At 43.0% G+C, this 12,227-nt stretch overlaps 1 protein-coding gene across 4 annotated transcripts in view; it reads left to right on the plus strand.

Moving 5' to 3' along the window:
- The first annotated feature begins 347 nt into the window (after window positions 1–347).
- The window catches only part of LOC130863322 (zinc finger protein 431-like), a 36,818-nt gene continuing 24,938 nt past the window's right edge, over window positions 348–12,227 (plus strand). For all 4 annotated transcript variants that reach the window (XM_057753244.1, XM_057753243.1, XM_057753242.1 and 1 more), the window contains exon 1: window positions 348–476. In XM_057753244.1, the coding sequence (XP_057609227.1) occupies window positions 450–476 (27 nt within the window). In that variant the 5' untranslated portion in view covers window positions 348–449. The remainder of the gene's footprint in view (window positions 477–12,227) is intronic.

Consider the following 12,227-nt stretch of genomic DNA (forward strand, 5'->3'; position numbering starts at 1 on the left):
CCACACTGAGGGAAGGGCTGTGTAAGCTGGTCGGTGAGGAAGAAGGGGAAGTGCCTACGAATGCGGGAAGATAGCGGGGCCAGCAATTGTAGCCAGGGACAAGTGCCACTGAAATATACAGCTCTGTGAATCTGGAAAAGGGCTGGGTCTGGGGTGGAAGGCGGGGTCAAAGACCGTTGCGTGTGTTTGTAAGCACAAAGTAACGCTGAGAGGGTTGCTCTTGTCACTCAGGTCTCGCTAGCCAATCAGAGCCTCCAGACCTAACTGCCAGTCAGAACTGTACACTCTCAGGCCTCACTAGCCAATCAGGGCTTCCAGTCCTAACTGCTGGTCAGAACCGGTACGAGGTTTTCCGGTAGCCCCGTTGTTGCTTGGATTGCAAAGGAGCTGGCGCCAGTGTTTTCGCGTGCAGTGTAGCACGCGCTGATGCCCGGAGCTGTGAGAGGACCATGGGCGAGCAGGAAACCCCCGACATGGTGAGCATGGGATTGCTGTCCCCAAACGGGGAAGAACAGAATGGGGAGGTTCAGGAGCAAGTTAGTCTGGTCCTCCCCAGGGCTGTGTGGAAATCGGCATCCCGATTGCCGGCCCTGTGTCTTCCCACATGGTCCGTGCAACTCCCAGGACCCAGACACGGGCCTCTTAATAACTTTGCTCTGTGAGCTACATCTCTTCAGAGCTTTGGGAGCAGGGAATTGCATATAGGAACTTTTTGTCGTCCACAACGCCGTGATTTTGATGCATCTGTGGAAGGCAGATTGCCAAACTGGGAGAGGTTTCTCCAGTATCTTCTAGAAGGACGGCACTTTTCATTTCTTTACATGTAACGTCCATTTGTGATTAATTTTGTGGAGGTTGTAAAAGGTATCTCTCGTGCTGGGGAGCACGCCACTCCTTAGCTGTGATGTAGACGAGTTGAGTTGGTTATATAAAGGAGTTACCAATGTTTAGGAGCCAGTAAGTAAGAAAAAGTAGAATTTAGCTGAGCGAGGGCTGCCTCTAAAACACCGCAAAGATAAGTGTATGCTAACCAGACCTGGGAGAAATCAGAAATCTAGGGTATTTATTTTTTCCACCTAGATTGTTCAGGCATTTGGCTCCAAACACTTACAAAGGAGACACCTGTGACTGAAAATCTGCCCATCCCTATATCAAAGAACAGGCGTCTAACAAGCTGCTCAAGGAGGTGCTACAGGGTCTCAACCTAACTGATGACCTGGTGTGCCTTAAAGTTCCAGTTCTCTCTTTGAGAAAAGCATAGTTCTGAGAGATGGGAAGTATGACACCAGGTGACAACTATTTTGAAAAGCAAAACACTGCTGTGTTAAGAACTGGTCTGGTTGAACAAGGAGAAACATTCTTCCTACAAGGAATAACAGCCTGACTTCTAGGCCTTGGAAACTTTGCCTAAGGCCTATATATATTGAGAAAAAAAACAAAACAAAACAGTTTCTTTTTATTTTTTTTATTTTTTTATTTTTTTTGATTTTTCGAGACAGGGTTTCTCCATAGCTTTTTTTTTTTGGGGGGGGGGTTCTGTCCTGGAACTAGCTCTTGTAGACCAGGCTGGCCTCGAACTCCTGCCTCTGTCTCCCGAGTGCTGGGATTAAAAGTGTGCGCCACCACTGCCCGGCTTAAAAAAACAGAGTTTCTTTTCTAAAACTACAAATTTAGAGCTGGTACTGGTCTGGGGCCAGGGCTTTTGTGGAGGGTTCCTTTAATCCTGAGAGCCAAGGTCTTCCCAGTAAGTGGAGCTGTGGTTGTCAGCCCCAAGGCCACTGTAGGTTTAGTCAGTAATGTTCTTGAGATCCTCTATGTTTCCCTCATTCACCAATGTTTGACTGTCCTCCTCCTGAGTCTGTCTCATTTTCTGCTTTCTGCTGACTTCATGGGAATTTCCCGTCGCCGTCCATTTCCGCCCTAGCTGTCGTACACTAGACGCTGTTCTTAAGGAGCTCACTTGGCAGGAGACACAGCTTGTGCCAAACCTTCCTGCCAGCCCAGCTTTTATCCTTTCCACCTTTCTCCTTCCCTGGCACTTTACCTCAGGACCCTGTCACTGAAGAATGACCTGCTGCATCAGGTCACTGGTGTCCTTCAGAAATATTTCTGATAATGACTTCCTGTGTAAACCTCCCGTCTGCCAGGTGACTGGACCTGCAGTCTCCTGTCCCTATTTAAATTGTTCAGAGTGTAACCTGACACCTGACCCTAAAAGAAACTTAGGGATGACAGTAGATGTGGAATGCAGACTCTGTGTGTGCTGCATTAGACAGAGATAGATGCAGGCTCTCATTACAGAGATTTTTCTCTATTAATCTCTTAATTGTGTGGAGTGATTTCTCCCTGAGAAGACATAGTAATTCTAAGGCCTCTACATTTCCAGCGTTTTACACACGTGTGTCTGTGACAAGCACTGTTCCGCCTCTCAGGTCGCCTTGATTTCAGACTGCTGCACTCCAGGGCAATGATCTTATTGTCCTCTGTATTACACATCTAAAATTCTTAATTTAAATGCATGCACCACCTGAGAGATTTAATATTATCCATTGAGTCATGTAGTCAGCTGTCTGTTGTAAGTACAGGAAAAGGGTTTGCATGTGGAGCATGGCTTCTGCCTTCAGACAGAATAGGAGAGCAGTTCATTGTGTGCACCGCAGGGAAACAGGGCAGGCAGCAGCTGCTGGAGTCTCCACTATGAAAAAGGCCCTGAGTGCGGCAGGAGGAGTTACTCTGTGATTTCCCAGCATGTGCCAGTTCACGTCATGTGAGAAAAGACTGGCCACATTGGTGTTGTTCAGTTTGGGAAAGCTCCCTCGTGCAGTGAATATTGAATTTGCAATTAGGGAGCTCTCCTGTGCAGATGTGTTCAGTCCTGCATCACACATTTACGGCAGCCCAGAGGTTTGAGAAACAGGCCATTGAGTGTAACTCTGTGTGTCAGGTTACAGATCTCAGCAGCCACCATGTGCATATATATAGTCAAGAAAAATCAGCCCCTTAGTAATGGCCTGTCAGTATACCTCAGTTTTTAATGTTAAAATACACTATTTTATCCTTTAAATCAGTGAATTGACCATTTATTGTTAAGTGTATTATTGCTTTTATCTCTATTTGTTTCCATTCTCCAACGTTTTTTTCCCCCCTTGGCTTTTGGTTTTTTGAGTCAGGGTTTCTATGTGTAACAGCTCTGGCTGACCTAGATCTAGCTCTGTAGACCAGGCTAGCCTAGAACGCACAGAGATCTGTTTGCCTCTGCATCCTGAATGCTGGGATTCAAGAACACCCAGTTGTGTGGCCCAGCTAATGAGAGACTCTGACAAGGCTTAGCATTAGGAACATTAGCTTGCAGGTTTTCTCTGGGGTTCTCCTGTGCTTTGACTGTCGGGAGCTGTAAGGAGACCACATGTCATGCTGTGTGAGTGTGGGGTGCTCAGCACAGGTCTGCTGTTCTGTCGTTTCTGCTAGGGCTTGGATGGAACCTGAGTCAGCTTGTGGGTGTGTTGGTTCTTGAAGAGACCTTGGCAGTGAACCTGCTCTCTGAGCCTCCCTGTGTGGGATTTGCTGAGGAGGGGGAGACTCTGCAGTCTAGGCATGGGAGGGTCTGATGCTTGTGATATCACTGTCCAGTGTGCACACACAGACAGTGCTTGTGATGTGTGGTGAGAAAATGAATTGCAAAAGGTAAAAGCCTGCTTTCTAGAAATTCTGAATAATGAATTTCACTTTCAGGTTTGTCCTATACATGATACAAGTAGTTTAGGAATTGGTAAAGAGATGATGTGGATCAATCTTCAGCCGTACATGATTAGAATGCTCTTAACTTTCTGCTACCACCAGCCAGCATGGTGTGATTCAGTGAAACTCTGTTTCAGCAGACAAAGGGATTTCTGATCTGCAGAGATCTCTCAGGTGTCTATGGTGTTGTGTAGGTCAATGGAGCAGATTGCTCATCTTGTGCCGTAATCCATCTGGCAGGAGGCAGATTTTAAATTTTTCTTCTTTGTTGCTTTGAGATTGGGCATCAGAGGGACGGGGTTTACCTGAAACCACAACAAGCCATAAGGGGCTGCAGAGCCACAGCAGGGGATCATCTCCATTTGCAGAGAGCTTTAGAGCACAGGGCGTCTGTCTTTAGAACAAATACCAATGACTGGAGGTCAGAAACAGTGTAAGGGTCACCTTGAGTTAATGTGTAGAAGTTCTGAAGTCTGTGTTTATTTAATTTCTATACACATGGACTCACAGTGAGCTAGGTAAGATTGGTCAAGACCACACTTCCTGGCTGAGTTTCCTTTGGTCTCTGGATTAAAAATTGACTATATTTTCCTTCCTTTGTTCTTGGCTCTTTCTCTCCATCTGCTTTATTCTTTCATAAATATTAAAAACATTCTTTTTTTAAAAAAATATTCTTGATAGGTGTAGCTTTGTTGTAAGTATAGAAGTCATATTGTGTCAGTCTGTGTACTGGTGTTTCATAATCCCATTGAGCACTCTGAGTCTTTTGTAATTAGCTTTCCTGTTGTAAATTGTTGGGCGTTGTTGTTGGGTTGTCTTCTCATGAAGGTGCAAACTTATATTGATGGATCATGCTCTCAATTATCATTTGTTTCTTTTTTTATTTATTTTTTATGTTCTTCTTGTTGTTTTTAATCTGTGAAAGGCTTTTGGTTAATTGAATAAAAACTGTTATGTGTCTTTGAAGGTGACTCAGCACATATTCTCCTTGGGGATGACCTGACTTCAGATACCAACAATCACATTGGGAAGCTCATACTATCTGCCATTCAAGATCCCATTGATCTGACACCACCTCTTTTTGCAGGTCGCCAGTGTATATGTAGAAGATGGTCTATCTCATACACAAACATACACAGAAAGTAGTAGTAAACTTGTTTTCAAAAGCACTTGTGACTTCTAGAGCAATGAGAATAAAACGAGATGCTTTAAGTGCATACTAATTTTTTTTAAAAATCTGTTATCTTAAATTTTGTTTTCAAAAGTTTTCATTTCCTTACTCTGATGCAGGCTACAGGCAATCGTCTATCCTAGAACACAACATGGTGTCTAAGTGATCCTAACAGACATGCTTTTCTTTATCACAGGAGCATGAGACCCTTTTAATAGTCTGTTGCGGGGAGCTGCGGGCTGCGTTCCTGCCACCCAGCTCCCAGCCGCCTGGCTAGCTTATGCCCCGAAATAACAACACACAAACTTTATTCTTTTAAACACTGCTTGGCCCATTATATCTAGCCTCTTCTTGGCTAATTCTCGCACCTGGACTAGCCCATTTCTAATAATGTGTGTAGCACCCCAAGATGCGTTTACTGGGAAGATTCTAGCCTATGTCCATCCTGGGTCGGAGCTTCATTGCATCTGCCCTAGAGAGGAGAGCTATCGAGTCCGAGCTCACTTCCTCTTCCTCCCAGCATTCTGTTTTGTTTACTCCACCCACCTATGTTCTAACCTATGAGGGCCAAGCAGTTTATTTTTTAACCAATGACCTTCCTCCATCAGTAGTCAAAATTATTTTCTAGAAAGTTAAAGTATAGCCGGGCGGTGGTGGTGCACGCCTTTAATCCCAGCACTCGGGAGGCAGAGGCAGGCGGATCTCTGTGAGTTCGAGACCAGCCTGGTCTACAAGAGCTAGTTCCAGGACAGGCTCCAAAACCACAGAGAAACCCTGTCTCGAAAAACCAAAAAAAAAAAAAAAAAGAAAGAAAGTTAAAGTATGAGAAGGGTTCAAGCAAATCTCCAGTTTTGGTGGAACAACCTCCTTGCCCAACCAATTTTCTATGATTGGTAAAGGAGAGAACTGAGTGCACAGGATGAGTGGTGACAGTGATTAGTTAGGGTTTGACTTTGATTGGAATCTTACAGTTCTTGTTTAAGGAACCATAATATATATTTGTAGGTTTGTGTTGTTTTGTCTGTGGTGCCATATATATTGTTGATTTTAAATAGTAATATAATAATATATTGTTTTTTTCTGTAAAGTGATATACCTTTACCAATTTTATATTCATAATATTTCTTGTTTTGAGTTTTTGTTGATTTGAGGTCTTTCTGTGTATAGCCAGTTATCTCCTCTTGAACTTAGAGGCATGCATCTTCCTATTTCCTGGCATCTCAGGTTTTTCCAATTGTTGCTATCTTCATGTTTGAGTTTTTGCTGCATAAGTGATTGCTATTATTATTAACACATGGATTTTTGAGTCTTTAAAACCTCATATACTATTGTCTCTTTGTCCTAATTAGCCTCAGCTGTCAAGAGAACATCAATTGAGGTTGTGCCCAGTCAGAATATCTGATTACAGTGTCTGAGAGAGAGTGTGTTGATTCCGATTGATGCGAGAAGGCTCTTCCACTGAGTTGTCAGTATCTCTAAACAAGTGGTCCTGGGCTGGATTAGAGGGAAAGCTGAGCATGAGACGGTGACTAAGCAAGAGAGAAAGCCAGGAAACCATGTTTCCTCATGTGTTGCCTTCAGTTATTAGCTTGAGTTTCTATCCTGATCTCCCACAAGGAGGGGTTGTGACCTAGGGGTATCAACCACATAAACCTGTTCATTATCTGTGTTGCTTTTGGTTAGAGAATTTAATGATGGCAACGGAGAAGAAAGCTTGAACAAAATGTAGCTAGGGGCCAATTGTGCGATACATTGGCCCAAATCTTTCTATTTCTCTCTACATTCTGAGAAAGTGAGTAAGGCAGTATTCAAAAGTAATGGGCTGATTTTTAGGTAAAATATTACTTCTGTTAGATAGTTATTACTGATGAGTCATTCAGGTCTACAATGAAAAACACATCGGCTTAGAAAGAAATGAAAAGTCTGCATTTTGTTTTGTTTTTTTTTGTTTTGTTTTTTGGTTTTTTTTGTTTGTTTGTTTTGTTTTTGGTTTTTCGAGACAGGGTTTCATCTGTAGCTTTGGAGCCTGTCCTGGAACTAGCTCTTGTAGACCAGGCTGGCCTCGAACTCACAGAGATACGCCTGCCTCTGCCTCCCGAGTGCTGGGATTAAAGGCGTGCGCCACCACCGCCCGGCAAAAGTCTGCATTTTGAAAGACAAACATGGTATGTATTCACTCATTCGTGGGTATTAGACACAAAGCAAAAGATAGCCAGCCTACAGTCTTCAACATGAGGACAGGAAGCAAGGAGAACCGTAAGGGAAACATTCATAGATCCTGCCAGGAAGGAAAGTAGACGAGATCTCCTTTGTGAATTGGCACAGTGGGGGAGGGAGGAAGGTAGTAAAGGAGTTAGGAAGGAGGAAAGGGGAGTATGCACGATTGGGAAGTTTGAGTTGAGTGAAGGATAGAGAGGAAGAGCAAGGAGAGAGATACCTTGAAAGAGGGATCCATTCTAGGGTGAATGAGAAGTCAGGCATGAGGGACACTCCCAAGAGACCACCATTGCTCTACTTTCCAGTCACCTCCCTGTGCTCTCCACCTCTGTCCCTTTCTTACTCACCTGACCCCTTGGGTTCCCATGCGCACCTGCTTCTAATGCATCCACACGATCTGTTTCCTCTTCCTAGGGAAGCCATACATCTCCCCTACAGTCCTTTTTGTTTCATAGCCTCTCTGATTCTGTGGGTTGTACTGTTATCAGCGTGATTGAACCTTGTGGCATGAGATCTAACAGGCCTTAATAATAGTCGATTTCGGCTTAGGAATGCCCCGTTCATAACCCCTTTTGGGGTGACCTTGTTTGCTGCAATTGAAACATTGACATTTTAGGGGTTTGTTTTGTTTTGTTTTGTTTTTGCTGTAGATCTGAATGAGTCATCAGTAATACCTTCCAACAGATTCACTATTGCATTTAAGAAATTAGTCCATTATTTTTTTAAGTATGATCTTTTAATTTCTAGGGGATAGGCAGAATGAGAAAGATTTTGGACCAAAATACCACACAAAGGACCTCTAGCTCAAACTCTTATGGCGTCTATCTGGTTCTGACTGAGATCCTATGATTTCTATCTCCACTTTCTGCCATTACTCTCAGTTTCCCTACTTCCTGATCCTGAAAGAACAATCAATTAAGTTCTGCGTGCAACTTTCTATGGTTTTTGCCACCTAAACTCTTGATATCTGCTACATTTTTCCAAAAGGCAACGTTTGTGGGCTCTACCTAGCAACAAGTTCACTTTTGGTGTCTTTTTTTAACTTGCTTCTCTGATGCTGTGATTAAATCTATTAACAAAAGGATTCTAGGGGGGAAAACTGGATTATTTAGGCATATAAATTCAAGCTGGTCACTAAAAGGAGATTCCATGGCCAAAGACTGTTTCCTGGATTTCCTCTTGCCTTCTCACTGTCTCATGCTCAGATAGCTACCTTTTCCATTCCAGGCCCGTAGCACAATTAATAGAATCTCGGAGATAGATATTAGGGTTCAACCTGAAGGTCAGAAAAGCAAAAGAGTCAGCCACTGGCTTTACTTCAGCCCCAGTCTGAAAAGTCGATCCCGCCTCCAGGAGTCTCAGAATGGCACTGTCTGAGAGCTGTCTCCTCCCATTTATATTCCTCTCTAGGGCTTCTGATAGAGTTCTTTATTATCCTGAGTGAGACAACTAAAACACACATAGACAAAAATGGTGTGTACTCACTCATATGTGAATACTAGCAGTTAAGTAAAGTGCTGTAGTGAAAATCTTCCTTGTATTCTAACAAAATAAAGCTTGCCTGAAATTCAAAGAGCCAAGCTACCTTCAAGTTAACCATAGAGGTCTGGAGGTCTGTACATACAGAGAGCATATTATATGGCCGAGCAGTTATAGGTAAGCTTTGGCTGTGACTGGCTCCTTTGTCTCTCTGATCTTTTAGCATTTATCCCTACATCTCATTCCCAGGCTTTTATTCTGAACACCTGTTAGAACTTGTGCTACACTGGCACACAACTTTAAGGCATGATTCATGAAAATGTTGATTGTGGGTTGCAGCCAGGGGCACAGGATGGAGCTGCACATGGTGCTCTTTCCAGGGTCACTGTGCAGCCAGATAGGTTCTTCTCTCTTTTATGCCTAAGCCTCTAAGTGAGATTGGGGAAATTTTTTTGTTGCAACTTCTGTGCAACAAACTCCATTGGTACCTGGAATTCAAACAGCACAAGACTCAACCACACTTACGACTGGCTGGGTCTGCCTTCGGGGAGTTAATTGGCTTCTTCCACACAACCCCATGTATATTTTTTCAGAAAGCTGCTCCCTCTGCCCTGTGAGTTCAGGGTTTCCCCTAGACTCCCTCTCCTCAGGTTGCCACTCTTAGCTCATGGCTGCACGGTAGCAGCTGCAGCTCTCCTCGGCCAAGCTATGCACCTGTGTTCTTCCATCCGAGATGCTGCACAGCTGGATGCTCCACTGTCAATGGTGGCAGATTTTGTAAGAAAACTGGGAATTCTTAAAGAGAGGTATTAGTTGAGAGAGAGAGAGAGAGAGAGAGAGAGAGAGAGAGAGAGAGAGAGAGAGAGAGACTGACTCCATATTCAAAAATAGGAACACTATTACAATGGAGGAAGTTAGGTCTCTTTATAATATGCTAGATGATTTAAAAATAACAATAAAACGAGAGAATAACTAATTTAGATTGGATTTGTATATTGTCAATTATAAACTGATCGGTTTTATTATTTCTGTTTTATCACTAAAAAAGTTGGATATTAGTACTAAGATACAAGTTTTATAAAAACTTACTAAAACAGATCCTAGAAATATTTGGATTCACATAGAACCTGTGCTCTTCGGTCAGACTTATTATGCAGCCTTGTGCTCCACTGTCAGCGTAGAGCTAGAAGTATGGAAATCTCCCGAAACCAACTTCTTTCAGAGAGATGTTATGCTGATGTACAAAGGCCATCTCTATATAATGATCAGTCCTAGGAGGAAGTACAATCACCTAACAACAGAGACATCTGCCTGGAGAGGCACACAAAATTCCTCTGCTCATATGGGCATCCAGCTTCACCCTACATTTTTATAGTATCTACAGCCCTCGACATCTCTCATAGAGAGATGACTGCATATGGGGGGAGAGCCATTCAGAGAGAAGTTGCAGGGATAGGGCCGTCCAAGCCCTTTGAAACTGAAGCCCTGTGAATTTTAGTCAGAGGGAGCAGATTTGATGTTTTTCCTACTGTGCTTCATTTGGTCTTGCCCTGGGCCTGTCCTCTTTTATTGTATCTCCATTTCTCTCAGAATATGAATGGTGTGCTGTGCTGTTGTATGTAGGAAAGATGTAACTTGTTTCTTTCCTGAATTTATAAGGTGTTACTGTCAAGGATTGTCTGTGTGTCTGGAGAGACTTTGGACATTGGAGCAGTGTAAGGGTTGTTGCAGATTATGAGGATCGTTGAAGTGACTAAATGAACTTTCATCATGGATGGCCATTAGTCTAGAGTAACCTGGGTTGTATGTAGTTGATTGAATATAAAATCTCTATGAACTTGCCTCTTAACACTGCTTTCATTGTGTCCCATAAATTTGGATATGTTGTGTGATCATTTTCATTGAATTTTAGGAAGTCTTTAATTTCCCCCTTTATTTCTTCCTTGACCTATTGATGATTCAGGTGAGCATTGTTTAATTTTTATGTGTTTGTGTGTTTTCTGGAATTAGTATTGCTGTTGACTTCTAGCTTTAAACCATGGTGATCTGATAAGGTACATTGGGTTATTCCAATTTTTTTTTTTTGTATTTGTTGAGGTTTGTTTTGTTTTGTTACCGAGTATATGGTCAATTTTTGAGAAGGTTCCATGAGGTGCTGAGAAGAAGGTATATTTTTTTCTGTTTGGATGGAATATTCTATGGATGTCTGTTAGGTCCATTTGAGTCATAACATCTGTTAATTCTCTTATTTTTTGTTCATTTTTTTTCTATTTGACCTGTCTAGTGTAGAGAGGGGAGTATTGAAGTCTCCTACTATTAATGTTTGGGGTTTAGGGCATGATTTAACCTTTAAAAATGTTTCTTTCACATATGAGGGTGCCTTTGTATTTGGCATAGATGTTCAGTTTTGAAATTTCCTCTTGATGGATTTTTTCCTGTGACTAATATGAAATGACCTTCTTTGTCTCTTTTGACTGATTTTAGCTTGAAGTCTATTTTATTAGATATTAGGATAGCTATACCCACTGGTTTCTTAGGTCCAGTTGATTGGTATATTTTTTTCCCAACCCTTTACTCTGAGATGATGTCTGTCTTTGAGGTTGAGATGCATTTCTTGTATGCAGAAGAAGGATGAATTCTGTTTTCGTATCCAATCTGTTAGCCTGTGCCTTTTTGTAGGTTAGTTGAGTCCATTTACATTAAGGGATATTAATGACCAATGATTGCTATCTCCTGTTTATTTAGTTTTCATTGTTGGTGATGTTAATTTGTGCATTTTTTTTCTTCTTCAGAATTTGCTGTTATGAGGTCATCAATTGTCTGTGTTTTTGTTGGTGTAGCCATCTTCCTTGGGTTGGAGTTTTCTTTCTAGTATTTTGTGTATGGCTGCATTTATGGCTAGGTATTAGTGAGATCTAAATTTGTCACGGAATATCTTGTTTTGCCAATGTTCTGAGACTGGGTAGGCTCCCAGGGCTGGATTTGTTCCTGACTTCTGCTCCCCCAAAGGAGTCTCACTCAGTTCTACTCCTGTGAAATTTGTTACCTAAGGTGGAGTTCCTTGCCTCAGGACAACTTTGGCCTAGATTACTGGCTTTGACCTGTATCTTTAAATCGTGTTCTGGATTCCCTCTAGCAGAAGTCCCTGGGTTGGAGTTGGACCTGGAAAGGTTTCTGGTTTCTGTCTGCTGCCTAGGAAGTCCCAGGCTCTGGTGCGCTCTAACCCGCAGAGGACCTGCTTACTTCCTCAGAGGTCCCAGACTCGCGCTTGAACCCACAGAGGTTTCAGGTTCCTGCCGATTCCCTTTGATGTCCCAGACCAATGCCTGAATCCACAGAGGTCCTGACTCAGGCCTACTTTCTCTGAGATCCCAGACTCATGCCTCCCCCCCTCCCCCCATCTCTGGTTCCTGCCTATCCCCTCGGAGGATTCAGGTTCACTCATGCCCAGGCTGACAGAGGTTCTGGCTCAGACCTAGTTCCTGGGAGGTCCTAGACTCACGCCCAGATCCACCGGGGTTGGCTTAGGTCTACTCCCTTGAAGGTCCCAGATTCATGTCCCGACCCTCAGCAGGCTCTGGCTCTGGCTCACTCACTCAGTGGTTTCTCCCCTGTACCTGTT

The sequence above is a fragment of the Chionomys nivalis genome, chromosome 21, assembly GCF_950005125.1.
Source record: "Chionomys nivalis chromosome 21, mChiNiv1.1, whole genome shotgun sequence".
In the NCBI taxonomy this organism is placed as follows: domain Eukaryota; kingdom Metazoa; phylum Chordata; class Mammalia; order Rodentia; family Cricetidae; genus Chionomys; species Chionomys nivalis.